The 17,664-nt window shown below is 42.5% G+C and overlaps 1 protein-coding gene across 1 annotated transcript in view; it reads right to left on the bottom strand.

Annotated features, from left to right (window-relative positions):
• tbc1d8 (TBC1 domain family member 8) overlaps window positions 1-17,664 on the bottom strand; it is a 96,368-nt gene that overhangs the window by 67,384 nt on the left and 11,320 nt on the right. The window contains exons 2-4 of the mRNA XM_083638952.1: window positions 3,982-4,092; window positions 2,749-2,867; window positions 122-350 (exon numbers count right to left, since the gene is read on the bottom strand). Of these exons, the coding sequence (XP_083495078.1) occupies window positions 122-350; window positions 2,749-2,867; window positions 3,982-4,092 (459 nt within the window). The remainder of the gene's footprint in view (window positions 1-121; window positions 351-2,748; window positions 2,868-3,981; window positions 4,093-17,664) is intronic.

Below are 17,664 nucleotides of genomic sequence, written 5' to 3' on the forward strand. Positions count from 1 at the left end.
CTGCTCACAACAATATAACTCGCCTGTCTGGTTAGATATATTAGAGTGGATTGCTGGCTTCTAGTAGTGCTGAATATTGCATTGAGCGGCTGGAAAGTTGGAAGCCGCTTGCTGTACGGACCTTCCTTGCCCAGCAGGAAGGAGTAGAAGGCCATGTGGTTGATGCTGAGGTAGAGGAAGCCGTGCCTCGGCATGCGGCCCTTCCACACGCAGCAGGAGTAGTGAGTCACCAGCTTCTCTGCCGCAGGCAGCCCGAAGTGCAGCTCGAACTTCAGCAGCACCTCCCGGAACTTCCCCGGATCCTCCTCCTGTGCAGCCTGCCGGCTGCGAGACTCCTCCGCTATCAGACCCTGCAGAGGAGGAGAGGAGAGATTGGAGCAGGAGAGAGGGAGAGAGGAGAGAGGGAGAGAGGAGAGAGGGAGAGAGGAGAGAGGGAGAGAGGAGAGAGGAGAGAGGGAGAGAGGAGAGAGGGAGAGAGGAGAGAGGGAGAGAGGAGAGAGGGAGAGAGGAGAAAGGGAGAGAGGAGAGAGGGAGAGAGGAGAGAGGGAGAGAGGAGGGAGAGAGGAGAAAGGGAGAGAAAGAAAACAGTTCCTCCATGAAACTGCTCATAACAAAGTCTGTGCATTATCTTAAAGGGGGACTTACCCCCCAGATATGTATCAAAACGGTGATTTGAAAAAACCTATGGAAAAAAACAAGAAATGACATATACTCTTGTCTATACTATACTCTTTGGCTGTGCTCAGCTCAGGATTTTTTTCCGGAAATCGACGCCCTTATAGCTTGCCCACCGCCTCGAAAATAATTTATATGAGAGCTGCAATATCTTTATAAATATCAACAACTAGCCAACGCTGGTGGCCTGTATGGAAACAGCGTTGCTCAAAATGGTTGAAAGTTATATCAATTTGGCCATTCAGTGGCGAACTAGAAATTAAATTATTTTTCTCCCATGTATGTGTGTGGCGGTTGTCTAACTACATTAGGAGAAGACTAGTGACGCGAGAGCACAGCACAATAATGAGGACAAATGCCCCGCTCTCAAGCTCATGTAATGACAATGCGAGATTTCTCCACGTTATTCCCTCGTCCAACTTGCGATATACCGCGCCATGAAATCCGTTTTTAATTTTCGTTTAGGGGCTTTTCGTGATTCTTGTTAAAAGTTACTGCAGCGCAGGGCAGTGTATGTGACAGTCAGACCTCCATGCTCCGCCCACCTCATGAGGACTTCCCCGGAAAAGTCACCAGGCACGCTGCTGACTTTGTGTGCTTTGTGCGCTGCTGGTTTTGTGTGATTCTGGCATCGTCTGACGTAAATAGATCAATCAAATGTTTTCCAGTTATTCCTAGGCTGCAAACTTGTTTTAACATGCAAATCGGAGTGTTTTCTGACGAGAATAAAGTAACGTTAACGCTACGTTATGTCAGACTGTTCTCACCCCATGCCCAGCCCCAAGCCCCCGCCTCGGCCATGAGAGGCTCAGAGCACTGCTGCTGCTGCTGCACGCGCCCCCATGGCTCGGAGCTTGGCGCTCGTGGATGAGCATACGACTCTCTCCCGCCTGACTGGCCGGGAGAGAGTGCTTCCAACTTGGACTGATAATATAAACAACATCATTTGAGCTTATCCAGGTAAGATATTAATAAAGTAATGACACATTCAGCGGGAAACTAACTATAATTAAGACATGTGCCAACTTTGACGACGTTTGGTTCAGTATTTTAAGAGCAAACAGGTTTTTTTAACTTCCTGCTGTTTTGGAGATTCGAGGTCCTGGAACGACAGCGACAATATATGGAATTCTGGACAAAATCATATCTAGGCTACATAAAAAATATATATATAAATTTTGATTTGCATCTGAGAGACCAAATCTCATCATAGGGCTCCTTAGTATGAAAAAGGTTGGGAATGATTTACAGCAACACAATGTTGCTGTAAATCAACAGTCCTTCCTTTTATGATTATAGTGGCGTTTATTGATAGTATTGTGTTACATAGGAGTTGGTAGGAAAATAACAGGCGATTGTAATCAATTAACAGGTCAAGTGACATCATGAGAATAGGCTTGGAGTTGTGAGGAGCCGAAAGGGTACAGGGGGAGTAGGGGAGTAACTATCTTGAAATCCCATAGTCTTTGGTTCATCGTGACGTCACGACGTGTCAAATATCCCATTCATTTGAGGGCAAAACAAAAGCAGTGTTCCACCCATAGAGGGCGCTTATGCCAGGTATGCTGCTGAAAAATTATACAAATGGCAGAATGGCAACAGTTTGCCTTCAAATGTGGAAATTTTGACCAGCATTCTTCACACATCACCCCCAAAGTCATATATATTGGTTAAAAGCTGAAAAAAAGTGTTTTGGGTTTAGTTACACTTTAAGTAACCGGGTCATGATTTCTGTAAAGAGACATTGCTGTTGAGTTTTTCAAATGTATTTTTTTTGGTGCTTCGAGCACCACAAGCTGAGTACCATCCAGTTCCATTGTATTCAAGAGAAGGCAGACATTATCTCCAAAACTCAGGCAACTATCCCAAAACGATATAGATGGATAAATAGCACTACAGGTGAGACGAAAAATATGTATTTTGGATTTTAGGGTGAACTGTCCATTTAACCACCTCTAAAACCCTTAGGAAAGGCTTTGTCAAGTATCATATCCCAGTCACTCAGTAACCTTTAGAGATCATTTGGAGAGCCATTTTAACTTCCTAGCTCAAACAGGAAGCCCGCACTCGTACCTTGACTTTGCCTTTGACAAAGCTGGCCGCGTCCTCCTTGTTCTCAAACACAGACAGAGAGTGGAGCAGGTTGTGGACCAGCCAATCCCAGTGCTTCTTCACCTCCTCTATGGTGGCCCCTGAGGGACAAAGACACAAGAGGTTCACAATGATGCAATACATTCAAAATGTAACAGTAAACATGTTGGCAACAATGTAACCCCGTCATGCCAATAAAGCCAGGAGCTAACTTCCGGTTAGCCCTGTGATAAAGCCAGGAGCTAACTTCCTGTTAGCCCTGTGATAAAGCCAGGAGCTAACTTCCTGTTAGCCCTGTGATAAAGCCAGGAGCTAACTTCCTGTTAGCCCTGTGATAAAGCCAGGAGCTAACTTCCTGTTAGCCCTGTGATAAAGCCAGGAGCTAACTTCCAGTTAGCCCTGTGATAAAGCCAGGAGCTAACTTCCAGTTAGCCCTGTGATAAAGCCAGGAGCTAACTTCCTGTTAGCTCTGTGATAAAGCCAGGAGCTAACTTCCTGTTAGCCCTGTGATAAAGCCAGGAGCTAACTCTGTGATAAGTGGAATGGGGATAAATAATTGAATAGTGCGGCTCTTCTAGCCTTACTGTCAAAGTTGTGTTACTGCATTATGTACGGTATACTACAAACGACAGTTACATTATATAACAGGCACCAGTTTTTTACTTTACCGGTATCAATTGTTGTTTTTTCCTTTGCCCCGCCTCTCCCCATCTCCCCCGCCAGTAGTTGGGGGCGGCCTTTATATATGTCCGTGTCGACCACACCCCCAGCTTGTAATTGACTATCAGCCACTATTAGAGGAAATACGGTAATAGGCAGAATGCAAATAAAGAGAATACTTACTGTATGCAGGAATCCCCCCCTCTCCCTCCCCACCTCCTCCCTTGCCCTGCTCTCTCCTCCCCCACACACCCCCCCCCGCTCTCCTTCCCTTGCTCCCCCTCCTCCTCTTTCCCCCTTCCCCTGCTCCTCCCCTTCGCTGCTCTCTCCTCCCCCACATTTCCCATTCCCTCCCCATCCCCCTCCCCTTCCCTGCTCTCTCCTCCCCCACATTTCCCATTCCCTCCCCACCTCCTCCCTTTCCCTGCTCTCTCCTCCCCCACATACCCCCGCTCTCCCTTGGATACCCTGTAATGAAAGCAAATGAAAAGTGGATGAGACAGAGAAGTTGAAGAAGAAGAGGTTGGGGGAAGAAGCCTTGTGGGCTGGCCTCACCGCTGGCGATCACCCAGCTGATCTGGGAGCCGGGGAGCTGCAGCAGGATGCGGAAGGGCGTGACCCGGGCGTTGGAGTCCAGCACCGTGTCCAGCGCCCCCACCAGGAGACCTGCGGGACCACACAGGCTGGTGTAACATCATACTGACGACGTCTCTCAGGGCCAGAAACGATCTGATTGGTTGAGTTAGATGTCAGTGGGGATGAATTCAATGGATTCAAATTGAATGGCTAAGAAATGACTTAAAATATAAATAAAATATATAAACGAGACATGGAACACACTGTGCAACACATCCCAGAACATATATAAAATAATAGACGGTGAAACATCGGCACCAACGCTGAACACCAAAGTAGTAGTTGTCCAGAGCTGCTGCCTGCATCGATCTGTGAGCATAAATATCTTTCTGATGTCAGTTCAAAAAAGTTTCCAATGCTGCTTTAATAATGAAGAAACAAAAAAAAAATACCTTTGAATCTGGCACTCTCTCTTCTTCACGTTAAAAGACATTTTATGTCCTCAGAGCAAGTGTACAAATTTCTATGGTGCACAACGAGGGTTAATAATAATTAATAATATTTGTTTTACCATGCCATAACATATTGTAATGATGACGTTGTGCTTGTCAAAGTTGGCCAAGTCTTTCTGACTGATATACTAATTCAACCCCCAAATCTCACTGTAGGAGAGGGGGTCCACTCTAAGACTATGAGCAGTAAATGAGTGTATGAGTAGTTTGCAGTTCTCACAGTGTGAAAGTATCAGCTGCTGCTGGACAGAGACAGAGTCAACAGACACCCTGTTTACTCTACACCTGGTTTTTAAGTGTGAGCTGTATCTGGATAGGTTATCTGGATGTTATCTGGATCAAGAAAAACGCATGTTAATGCAAGGTGTAAACGCACCGTGATCAGATCTGCCTGACCACATCTGCAGGTAGTCTGGCTTGAAATTATTTTATTCTATTCTTTATTATTATGTTTTAAGGTATCACTTTACAATAAGGGTACAGTAATTAATGGTTAGTAAATGTTTCTGCTGAACGGTTAGTTAATTTAATAGGCAATGCAGTAACTAACCCTTAATTAACAGCCTTGACCGTAAGCTAGCTTAACTAGCGTGGCGTAACTTCAGTGACTTCATGCCTCAACCCAACCACAATACATTAGTTAAGATGAATACCATTAATGAAATGATTACTCGACACATTACATTAATTAACTATGGGTTAAATAACGTACCCTTATTGCAGTGTTACCTGTTTTTTTTTTATATATATATATATATATATTTCACTCAGTTTGATGTTAATAAATAGCCTAATTTATAAGCACTAAACTCGATTAAAAAAACATTCTTTATGATGTGGACATCACTGATGACATCACAATTGCTCTCAAGACATCACTGATCATGTCACAATGCCACGGCCGAGCCCGCCCTGCAGCTCGACCGCTGTGCCGCTGTGAATGACACCACTGATGATGTCACAACTTCGCATCTGATGACATCACTGATGACATCATCAGTGATGTCACAATGACATCATCAGTGGGACAACAATTGAAACAGAGAACAAACAGTCCACATTGACCCTTTTAGATAGATAGATAGATAGATAGATAGATAGATAGATAGATAGATAGATAGATAGATAGATAGATAGATAGATATAGATATTGGACTGCACTTGCAATTTTGTCTTTTAGATATTTTCTTTTTATCTCTGAATATTGATATGTCGTCTTGCATATTGTGGCAACAAAAGTGATTCTGATTCTTACTTTCATTCTTTTGTGGGGACATACAGACGGACGGACATATGGACACTGGACAGACATGCGGACACTCTCTTATAGATGCCTCAGCCCCTAATGGCCATGCTGTAAATTGTTGTCGTAAAAGAAATAGCCAAAGAACTTAAATTTCTATTATTGCACAAAATATATAATTTACATTCAAGCACTTTCAATGACCCATTTATGTATTTTTTGTGTGTGCGCGCACACACACACACACACACACACACACACACACACACACACACACAAAATAATAGCATCATGCTTTTCCAATGAGAAGGAAGTGGCTGGTTAACTCTTCATTCTACATTTCCTCTCCAGGGAGGAAAAAAACGACCCGGACAGTCAGCCACTTTCAGCACATTGACACATGTCATAAGCTGCTGTGAAAAAGCTGCGTACTGTACACTGGAAAAAACAACTCATCTTTTTAATCTCTCTCATTCAGTGGGGTACCGTTTGTCAGTTAAAGGCTTCACAACTCATAATCACCTGCTCAGAATTTGTTTTTTATTAACTGTTTTTCCCACTTTCCCAGAGTCAGAAACAAAGAAATGCCAGCAGACAGACCTTCTTGATGTAGGTAGGCTATTTAGTGTAGTCTGAAGTAGGGCTGTCACTTTTTCCCAAAATAAAATTCGAACGAACTTTAATTGCCCGAAATTCGTTCAAATATATTCGAAGTTTTTTGGTTAATTAAAAAAAAAAAAAAATCTTTCTTTTCAGTCCAGCAGCCTGTTGCACCAGCTGAACGTAAGTTCTGTCTTAAGTTAGGGTGTAAAGTCCACACTAACTGCTATGTTCAAACTAGTTAGTTTGACACTAAAGTTGTGTCTTTGTTTGGTTGCACCACGGAGACGTAAGGTACATCTTAACTAGTAGACCCTAAAGTCCATACTAACCAAAATAGTGTCGCAGACAATGACGTGTACAGTATCTGTGGCCAATCAGTGAAAAGCCCAGTGGAAACGGTGTTTATTTACGGTTGTTTAAGTAAGTGGAGTGAAAACAGGACATGTTGCCCACCGCAAATTAGTGCTTTCATATTTCATCAACACTAATCAAATGAGAACGTTATTGAGTAACGTTCGTTTAGGTTCATATTACTGTTAACGTTTATCTGTGAGCTCTTCATCAGTATTGTAGGCTATACCACCATCCTGCTTCACTAAAGTGTTGCGGTTATTTTAATTTGTATGCAGTGCTGCAGCTTGTGGGAAACAAAAGCGTGAGTCATAAATATCAAAGGGTGTAATTTATCACGGAGAGCGCGTTGCGGACGCAAAACAACGATGCGCCACGGTGCCAAGTTGCAATCCGTGCCAACTGCTATTTTACGGAGGACTTTACACCTAGTAAGACGTAGGTGTAAATTTTAAGTTCTAACTTATGCCTACGTTGTAACTATTTCACTTGGTGCAACCCAAATATTTTTAGTAGCGCGTAAACTCGGACTTAGTGAGACTTTACGTTCAAACTAGCTTACGTTTCAATTTACGCACAGCTGGTGCAACCCACTGCAGGCCACCGGGCATCAGCCCGACGTGTTAGCTTGGACGCTCACAGTCACAACACTGCCTCACAAACTTGGCTGCATCCAACTCGAGACAACTTTTCAGACCCTGGAGACAATCTTTCTCAGAAGAGACTAATGCGACAAATCTGGAGACTTTTTCTGACATGGGATTAACATTACCAGCAAGCAGCAGTTGGTTAATTTTGGTTAATAAAAAAAAAATATATATATATATATATATATAAAAAAAAAAAAAAAGAAATCGAACAGTCAATTTACATATCGAACACGAACCCCTCCCCCACATTCGAAGTTGCATTCGAATTTCGAATGAAAAGTGACAGCCCTAGTCTGAAGTATGTCAAACAGCTAACTTGGCTCAATTGTTGCGTGTCTATGGCATCAAATAACATAATCATGATCCCATAGGCATACAGGAACTGAGCGAGGGGGGTGCCTCCTTTTTCCAAGCAGACAAAGAGGAACAACCCCACTTCATCGTCCGTCCAGACAAAGCTATCTGTTTTCGAGCATGCTTTCACCATGTAGAAGGAGACATTTGTACGCAGGCACGTGGTGTTAATTCTCTGGTGTCGAGTTGCAAAGTCACACCGCCACCTTCTGGCCTGGCATGCATACTTGTCGTGAAAACAGACAAAAAAAAGACATCTTTGTCCCTCAGCCTCACCGTTGTGTGTCTCTGCACTCCACCTCCCACACATCACCTGTCAATCAAACAGTGTGGGCGGAGCTGGGATTCTCTGTTGATGCAGGTTGAGTTTCTCCTGTGTGTTCGGTCATGTTCACGCTAACTACACAGCTCCTCATGCTAACTACACAGCTCCTCTGTGTGTTCAGTCATGTTCATGCTAACTACACAGCTCCTCTGTGTGTTCAGTCATGTTCACGCTAACTACACAGCTCCTCATGCTAACTACACAGCTCCTCTGTGTGTTCAGTCATGTTCACGCTAACTACACAGCTCCTCATGCTAACTACACAGCTCATCATGCTAACTACACAGCTCCTCATGCTAACTACACAGCTCCTCTGTGTGTTCAGTCATGTTCATGCTAACTACACAGCTCCTCTGTGTGTTCAGTCATGTTCACGCTAACTACACAGCTCCTCATGCTAACTACACAGCTCCTCTGTGTGTTCAGTCATGTTCACGCTAACTACACAGCTCCTCATGCTAACTACACAGCTCCTCACGCTAACTACACAGCTCCTCTGTGTGTTCAGTCATGTTCACGCTAACTACACAGCTCCTCTGTGTGTTCGGTCATGTTCACGCTAACTACACAGCTCCTCATGCTAACTACACAGCTCCTCATGCTAACTACACAGCTCCTCATGCTAACTACACAGCTCCTCTGTGTGTTCAGTCAAACTGTCAGTTTGGTCACACCCAAGAAAAAGTGTGCCCACGGCACATCCTCTCCAGAGTCTCCACCCTTAAAATCATGTGCAGATTTCTACGAGATATATATATATAGAGAGAGAGAGAGAGAGAGAGAGAGAGAGAGAGAGAGAGAGATACAGTAGATATATAGAGAGAGAGAGAGAGAGAGAGAGAGATACAGTAGATAGAGAGAGAGAGAGAGAGAGAGAGAGAGAGAGAGAGAGATACAGTAGAGAGAGAGAGAGAGAGAGAGAGAGAGAGAGAGAGAGAGAGAGAGAGAGAGAGAGAGAGAGAGAGAGAGAGAGAGAGTATGGTGGAATGCTGGAGAGCAGAGGGCTGGAAGATGCAGGACAGATGAAGTCTCTTGGTGACACCCCCCACCCCCCCCCCCCCACACACACACCCACACCCACACACACACACACACACACACACACACACACACACACACACACACACACACACACAGAAGATAGTGGTGGCTCTCAGCCCCAAACTAAAGCAACAAGCTCAGGTTTGAAGACATGAGAAGTCAGAGTGTTGCCAGCCTGAAGATCCCAGCCTGGCAACACAGAGGCCTCCTCCGTCTGTCAGGCCTGGATATGAATCATGCTCTTTCCCTGGGCTGGTGCCTCACATTGTTGGCCATATTGCTGTGGAGACGTAGAGATTAACACAGATTAACACAGGCTGCTTGCCTTCCTAATCTAAAAACACGATTTCAGACGGCAGCCCGTCTTTATTGTCACACAAACACTTCAACACATGCATGCAGCCACAAACACACACTCATGCTGACGGTGGCCGGTGAAATTTGTCCTCTGCATTTGACCCATCCTGGCTTGTCCTTTCCTCCGGGGGGCAGGCCAGGAGCAGTGGTCGCTTTTTCTTTCCAGCGCCCGGGGACCAACTTCAGATGCTGTCGTCACTGGTCGGATGACGATCTTCTGCATGTTTTTAGTGGGGGGTTATGTACGGAGGAACCCCCTGGGGAGCACGGGGAGAACATGCAAACTCCACACAGAAAGGCCCTTTCGACGAGATAGCCCACCTGGGCAGTAGGCACTGAAGATATGGGGGGGTCACAACTGCAGCGCCCACAGCGTCCCAGGCGAGAATCGAACTCAGGACCTTCTAGCTGTGAGGCGACAGCGCTACCGACTGCGCCACCGTGCCCCCGTAACCACCATAATCTGGCCTTCATGGTTTGTTTTGTTTTTCAACGCATGGAAATTCATCATCTGTTGTCTTTCTGTCTTTCTCTTGTGTTGGCTGGTCAAATATAGATGTTGTCTTTCTGTCTTTCTCTTGTGTTGGCTGGTCAAATATAGATGTCTTTCTGTCTTTCTCTTGTGTTGGCTGGTCAAATATAGATGTTGTCTTTCTGTCTTTCTCTTGTGTTGGCTGGTCAAATATAGATGTTGTCTTTCTGTCTTTCTCTTGTGTTGGCTGGTCAAATATAGATGTTGTCTTTCTGTCTTTCTCTTGTGTTGGCTGGTCAAATATAGATGTTGTCTTTCTGTCTTTCTCTTGTGTTGGCTGGTCAAATATAGATGTTGTCTTTCTGTCTTTCTCTTGTGTTGGCTGGTCAAATATAGATGTTGTCTTTTTGTCTTTCTCTTGTGTTGGCTGGTCAAATATAGATGTCTTTCTGTCTTTCTCTTGTGTTGGCTGGTCAAATATAGATGTTGTCTTTCTGTCTTTCTCTTGTGTTGGCTGGTCAAATATAGATGTTGTCTTTCTGTCTTTCTCTTGTGTTGGCTGGTCAAATATAGATGTTGTCTTTCTGTCTTTCTCTTGTGTTGGCTGGTCAAATATAGATGTTGTCTTTCTGTCTTTCTCTTGTGTTGGCTGGTCAAATATAGATGTTGTCTTTCTGTCTTTCTCTTGTGTTGGCTGGTCAAATATAGATGTTGTCTTTTTGTCTTTCTCTTGTGTTGGCTGGTCAAATATAGATGTTGTCTTTTTGTCTTTCTCTTGTGTTGGCTGGTCAAATATAGATGTTGTCTTTTTGTCTTTCTCTTGTGTTGGCTGGTCAAATATAGATGTTGTCTTTTTGTCTTTCTCTTGTGTTGGCTGGTCAAATATAGATGTCTTTCTGTCTTTCTCTTGTGTTGGCTGGTCAAATATAGATGTTGTCTTTCTGTCTTTCTCTTGTGTTGGCTGGTCAAATATAGATGTTGTCTTTCTGTCTTTCTCTTGTGTTGGCTGGTCAAATATAGATGTTGTCTTTCTGTCTTTCTCTTGTGTTGGCTGGTCAAATATAGATGTTGTCTTTCTGTCTTTCTCTTGTGTTGGCTGGTCAAATATAGATGTTGTCTTTTTGTCTTTCTCTTGTGTTGGCTGGTCAAATATAGATGTTGTCTTTTTGTCTTTCTCTTGTGTTGGCTGGTCAAATATAGATGTTGTCTTTCTGTCTTTCTCTTGTGTTCGCTGGTCAAATATAGATGTTGTCTTTCTGTCTTTCTCTTGTGTTGGCTGGTCAAATATAGATGTTGTCTTTCTGTCTTTCTCTTGTGTTGGCTGGTCAAATATAGATGTTGTCTTTCTGTCTTTCTCTTGTGTTGGCTGGTCAAATATAGATGTTGTCTTTCTGTCTTTCTCTTGTGTTGGCTGGTCAAATATAGATGTTGTCTTTCTGTCTTTCTCTTGTGTTGGCTGGTCAAATATAGATGTTGTCTTTCTGTCTTTCTCTTGTGTTGGCTGGTCAAATATAGATGTTGTCTTTTTGTCTTTCTCTTGTGTTGGCTGGTCAAATATAGATGTTGTCTTTTTGTCTTTCTCTTGTGTTGGCTGGTCAAATATAGATGTTGTCTTTCTGTCTTTCTCTTGTGTTGGCTGGTCAAATATAGATGTTGTCTTTCTGTCTTTCTCTTGTGTTGGCTGGTCAAATATAGATGTTGTCTTTCTGTCTTTCTCTTGTGTTCGCTGGTCAAATATAGATGTTGTCTTTCTGTCTTTCTCTTGTGTTGGCTGGTCAAATATAGATGTTGTCTTTCTGTCTTTCTCTTGTGTTGGCTGGTCAAATATAGATGTCTTTTTGTCTTTCTCTTGTGTTGGCTGGTCAAATATAGATGTTGTCTTTCTGTCTTTCTCTTGTGTTGGCTGGTCAAATATAGATGTTGTCTTTCTGTCTTTCTCTTGTGTTCGCTGGTCAAATATAGATGTTGTCTTTCTGTCTTTCTCTTGTGTTGGCTGGTCAAATATAGATGTTGTCTTTCTGTCTTTCTCTTGTGTTGGCTGGTCAAATATAGATGTCTTTTTGTCTTTCTCTTGTGTTGGCTGGTCAAATATAGATGTTGTCTTTCTGTCTTTCTCTTGTGTTGGCTGGTCAAATATAGATGTTGTCTTTCTGTCTTTCTCTTGTGTTGGCTGGTCAAATATAGATGTTGTCTTTCTGTCTTTCTCTTGTGTTCGCTGGTCAAATATAGATGTTGTCTTTCTGTCTTTCTCTTGTGTTGGCTGGTCAAATATAGATGTTGTCTTTCTGTCTTTCTCTTGTGTTGGCTGGTCAAATATAGATGTTGTCTTTCTGTCTTTCTCTTGTGTTGGCTGGTCAAATATAGATGTTGTCTTTCTGTCTTTCTCTTGTGTTGGCTGGTCAAATATAGATGTTGTCTTTCTGTCTTTCTCTTGTGTTGGCTGGTCAAATATAGATGTTGTCTTTCTGTCTTTCTCTTGTGTTGGCTGGTCAAATATAGATGTTGTCTTTCTGTCTTTCTCTTGTGTTGGCTGGTCAAATATAGATGTTGTCTTTCTGTCTTTCTCTTGTGTTGGCTGGTCAAATATAGATGTTGTCTTTCTGTCTTTCTCTTGTGTTCGCTGGTCAAATATAGATGTTGTCTTTTTGTCTTTCTCTTGTGTTGGCTGGTCAAATATAGATGTTGTCTTTTTGTCTTTCTCTTGTGTTGGCTGGTCAAATATAGATGTTGTCTTTTTGTCTTTCTCTTGTGTTGGCTGGTCAAATATAGATGTTGTCTTTCTGTCTTTCTCTTGTGTTCGCTGGTCAAATATAGATGTTGTCTTTCTGTCTTTCTCTTGTGTTGGCTGGTCAAATATAGATGTTGTCTTTCTGTCTTTCTCTTGTGTTGGCTGGTCAAATATAGATGTTGTCTTTCTGTCTTTCTCTTGTGTTGGCTGGTCAAATATAGATGTTGTCTTTCTGTCTTTCTCTTGTGTTGGCTGGTCAAATATAGATGTTGTCTTTCTGTCTTTCTCTTGTGTTGGCTGGTCAAATATAGATGTTGTCTTTCTGTCTTTCTCTTGTGTTGGCTGGTCAAATATAGATGTTGTCTTTCTGTCTTTCTCTTGTGTTCGCTGGTCAAATATAGATGTTGTCTTTCTGTCTTTCTCTTGTGTTGGCTGGTCAAATATAGATGTTGTCTTTCTGTCTTTCTCTTGTGTTCGCTGGTCAAATATAGATGTTGTCTTTCTGTCTTTCTCTTGTGTTGGCTGGTCAAATATAGATGTTGTCTTTCTGTCTTTCTCTTGTGTTGGCTGGTCAAATATAGATGTCTTTTTGTCTTTCTCTTGTGTTGGCTGGTCAAATATAGATGTTGTCTTTCTGTCTTTCTCTTGTGTTGGCTGGTCAAATATAGATGTTGTCTTTCTGTCTTTCTCTTGTGTTCGCTGGTCAAATATAGATGTTGTCTTTCTGTCTTTCTCTTGTGTTGGCTGGTCAAATATAGATGTTGTCTTTCTGTCTTTCTCTTGTGTTGGCTGGTCAAATATAGATGTCTTTTTGTCTTTCTCTTGTGTTGGCTGGTCAAATATAGATGTTGTCTTTCTGTCTTTCTCTTGTGTTGGCTGGTCAAATATAGATGTTGTCTTTCTGTCTTTCTCTTGTGTTGGCTGGTCAAATATAGATGTTGTCTTTCTGTCTTTCTCTTGTGTTCGCTGGTCAAATATAGATGTTGTCTTTCTGTCTTTCTCTTGTGTTGGCTGGTCAAATATAGATGTTGTCTTTCTGTCTTTCTCTTGTGTTGGCTGGTCAAATATAGATGTTGTCTTTCTGTCTTTCTCTTGTGTTGGCTGGTCAAATATAGATGTTGTCTTTCTGTCTTTCTCTTGTGTTGGCTGGTCAAATATAGATGTTGTCTTTCTGTCTTTCTCTTGTGTTGGCTGGTCAAATATAGATGTTGTCTTTCTGTCTTTCTCTTGTGTTCGCTGGTCAAATATAGATGTTGTCTTTCTGTCTTTCTCTTGTGTTGGCTGGTCAAATATAGATGTTGTCTTTCTGTCTTTCTCTTGTGTTGGCTGGTCAAATATAGATGTTGTCTTTCTGTCTTTCTCTTGTGTTGGCTGGTCAGATATAGAAACACGACAGTTGACACGATTCTACAGGTGGATATATGAATCTCATTTTACTGCCAGTCAAAAGTTTGCACACACACCACATTTTTCTTTATTTTTACCATTTTCCACATTTTAGAATAACAGTAAAGACGTCACAACTGTGAAATAACACAAATGGAATATTATGTAGCGAGCAAAAAAAGTGTTGAATCAAAAGTAGGCTATTTTTTTAGATGACTTAAAGAAGCCGCCCTTTGTTTTGATGGAAGGGCAAAGAAGGAAATTAATTCCCTGGCTCTGGATTTTGAAATACTTTCATTCTGAATTTTGCTGAAATTATCTCTGTCTTAACCTAATTTGAAAAGATACAGAAATCCCGTTGTAATAGGTGACCACATCAATAAACTATAAATGTGTCATATTTATTTAGGTTGAAAATAAAAAAAATATGGCACTGGTGTTTTGTGGTCTATCACCCCCCCCCCCCCCCCCCCCGTCTAATCAGGTTGAAAACTGCTGCGCTTAATATTTTTTGGCCCGCGCCTCCTTATATTTTTGTGCATGTGGCCCACAACCAAAAAAGTTTGGCCACCCCTGGCTGTAATATTTCAGATTAGAAAATGCTGTTACCATGCCAATTGGGCTGTAGACTCAGCTCTCAGTCTTAATCCGTTTCACTACCTTAAGACTGAGAATATTATTATTTAAATCTTTTCATAACGTTAGGTGGTGCTGTTGGAAGCCTTGCATCGGAGAACCAATCATGAGTGTTGTGGGCGGGCCTGCTTTCTGGGGGCAGTGACGCTCATGCAGAACCGGTGTCTCGCAAAACATCGCCATGTTTGCGGAGAAACATATTAATCACTTAGAAACAAACATAACCTGTTAATAGGACGTGTTTCATCCGGCCCCGGCGGCTAGAGGTCTTTCCCCCAGCGATAAGCCCGACTCCCGAGGCCAACGTTACAGAGCCTGCTGATGACTTCACAGTAGCAAGCGGACCACTTCCGGGTAGGAAACATTATTGTAAAATAAACAACAGGTATAAACTCTCTTTGCAGCACATCAGTGTCTTGCTCTATATTGGAACTATGAAACATTGCCGCTACCAAATAAAATTCTAATAATAAATGTAGGCGTGTCTGCTGCCGGCCGTTCTCGCCGGGCTCAAAGAGACAGATTTTGACAATGAAATTCCCAGACGTTTGGTGGTTAGGTGGCGCTGTTGGCGCCGCTCACCAAACGTCTGGAAACCGAGACTAATTGGGCTGTATTATATGAGTGAAAAAGTTAGTAGAAATTGATAAAGTGTCCTTCTAACTGCTCCATTTCATGTTTGTTTATGGGTAGTAGATGATCTGAATAAATCAACTGAAGCGAACTGAGCAGAGGAAAGTATTTGTTTTGAAATAAGGAGAGGCAACAGCAGTGGTGTATGAGGTGGCTGATGGGCTGCAGATGTTTTGGTGCCCATCCCTTCTGAGAAATACTGCTGAAATATGTTCTCACTGCTGTGAGAGAGAGGGGCCTCTTCTCATGTTAGTATCTCTGCACACATCAAACAGAGAGAGGGGCTGGAGATGGTCTTTCTGTGTCTCTTCTCATGTCAGTATCTGGAGATGGTCTTTCTGTGACTCTTCTCATGTCAGTATCTGGAGATGGTCTTTCTGTGACTCTTCTCATGTCAGTATCTAGAGATGGTCTTTCTGTGACTCGTCTCATGTTAGTATCTGGAGAAGGTCTGTATGTGACTCTTCTCATGTCAGTATCTAGAGAAGGTCTTTCTGTGACTCTTCTCATGTCAGTATCTGGATAAGGTCTTTCTGTGTCTCTTCTCATGTCAGTATCTGGAGAAGGTCTGTATGTGACTCTTCTCATGTCAGTATCTAGAGATGGTCTTTCTGTGTCTCTTCTCATGTCAGTATCTGGAGAAGGTCTTTCTGTGTCTCTTCTCATGTCAGTATCTGGAGAAGGTCTTTCTGTGTCTCTTCTCATGTCAGTATCTGGAGAAGGTCTTTCTGTGACTCGTCTCATGTCAGTATCTAGAGAAGGTCTTTCTGTGACTCTTCTCATGTCAGTATCTAGAGATGGTCTTTCTGTGACTCTTCTCATGTCAGTATCTAGAGATGGTCTTTCTGTGACTCTTCTCATGTTAGTATCTGGATAAGGTCTTTCTGTGACTCTTCTCATGTCAGTATCTAGAGATGGTCTTTCTGTGTCTCTTCTCATGTCAGTATCTAGAGATGGTCTTTCTGTGTCTCTTCTCATGTCAGTATCTAGAGAAGGTCTTTCTGTGTCTCTTCTCATGTCAGTATCTAGAGAAGGTCTTTCTGTGTCTCTTCTCATGTCAGTATCTAGAGAAGGTCTTTCTGTGTCTCTTCTCATGTCAGTATCTGGAGATGGTCTTTCTGTGTCTCTTCTCATGTCAGTAGTATCTGGATAAGGTCTTTCTGTGTCTCTTCTCATGTCAGTATCTAGAGATGGTCTTTCTGTGACTCTTCTCATGTCAGTATCTAGAGATGGTCTTTCTGTGTCTCTTCTCATGTCAGTATCTAGAGATGGTCTTTCTGTGTCTCTTCTCATGTCAGTATCTAGAGATGGTCTTTCTGTGACTCTTCTCATGTCAGTATCTAGAGAAGGTCTTTCTGTGTCTCTTCTCATGTCAGTATCTAGAGATGGTCTTTCTGTGTCTCTTCTCATGTCAGTATCTAGAGATGGTCTTTCTGTGTCTCTTCTTATGTCAGTATCTAGAGAAGGTCTTTCTGTGTCTCTTCTCATGTCAGTATCTAGAGAAGGTCTTTCTGTGTCTCTTCTCATGTCAGTATCTGGAGATGGTCTTTCTGTGTCTCTTCTCATGTCAGTAGTATCTGGATAAGGTCTTTCTGTGTCTCTTCTCATGTCAGTATCTAGAGAAGGTCTTTCTGTGACTCTTCTCATGTCAGTATCTAGAGATGGTCTTTCTGTGTCTCTTCTCATGTCAGTATCTAGAGAAGGTCTTTCTGTGTCTCTTCTCATGTCAGTAGTATCTGGAGATGGTCTTTCTGTGTCTCTTCTCATGTCAGTATCTGGAGAAGGTCTTTCTGTGTCTCTTCTCATGTCAGTATCTGGAGAAGGTCTGTATGTGTCTCTTCTCATGTCAGTATCTGGAGAAGGTCTTTCTGTGACTCGTCTCATGTTAGTATCTGGAGAAGGTCTTTCTGTGACTCTTCTCATGTTAGTATCTAGAGAAGGTCTTTCTGTGACTCATCTCATGTTAGTATCTAGAGAAGGTCTTTCTGTGACTCGTCTCATGTTAGTATCTGGAGAAGGTCTTTCTGTGACTCATCTCATGTTAGTATCTGGAGAAGGTCTTTCTGTGACTCGTCTCATGTTAGTATCTGGAGAAGGTCTTTCTGTGACTCTTCTCATGTTAGTATCTGGAGAAGGTCTTTCTGTGTCTCTTCTCATGTTAGTATCTGGAGAAGGTCTTTCTGTGTCTCTTCTCATGTCAGTATCTGGAGAAGGTCTTTCTGTGTCTCTTCTCATGTTAGTATCTGGAGAAGGTCTTTCTGTGACTCTTCTCATGTTAGTATCTGGAGAAGGTCTTTCTGTGACTCTTCTCATGTCAGTATCTGGAGAAGGTCTTTCTGTGACTCTTCTCATGTTAGTATCTGGAGAAGGT

This window comes from Poromitra crassiceps (genome assembly GCF_964638095.1).
Source record: "Poromitra crassiceps genome assembly, chromosome: 6".
Lineage (NCBI taxonomy): Eukaryota > Metazoa > Chordata > Actinopteri > Beryciformes > Melamphaidae > Poromitra > Poromitra crassiceps.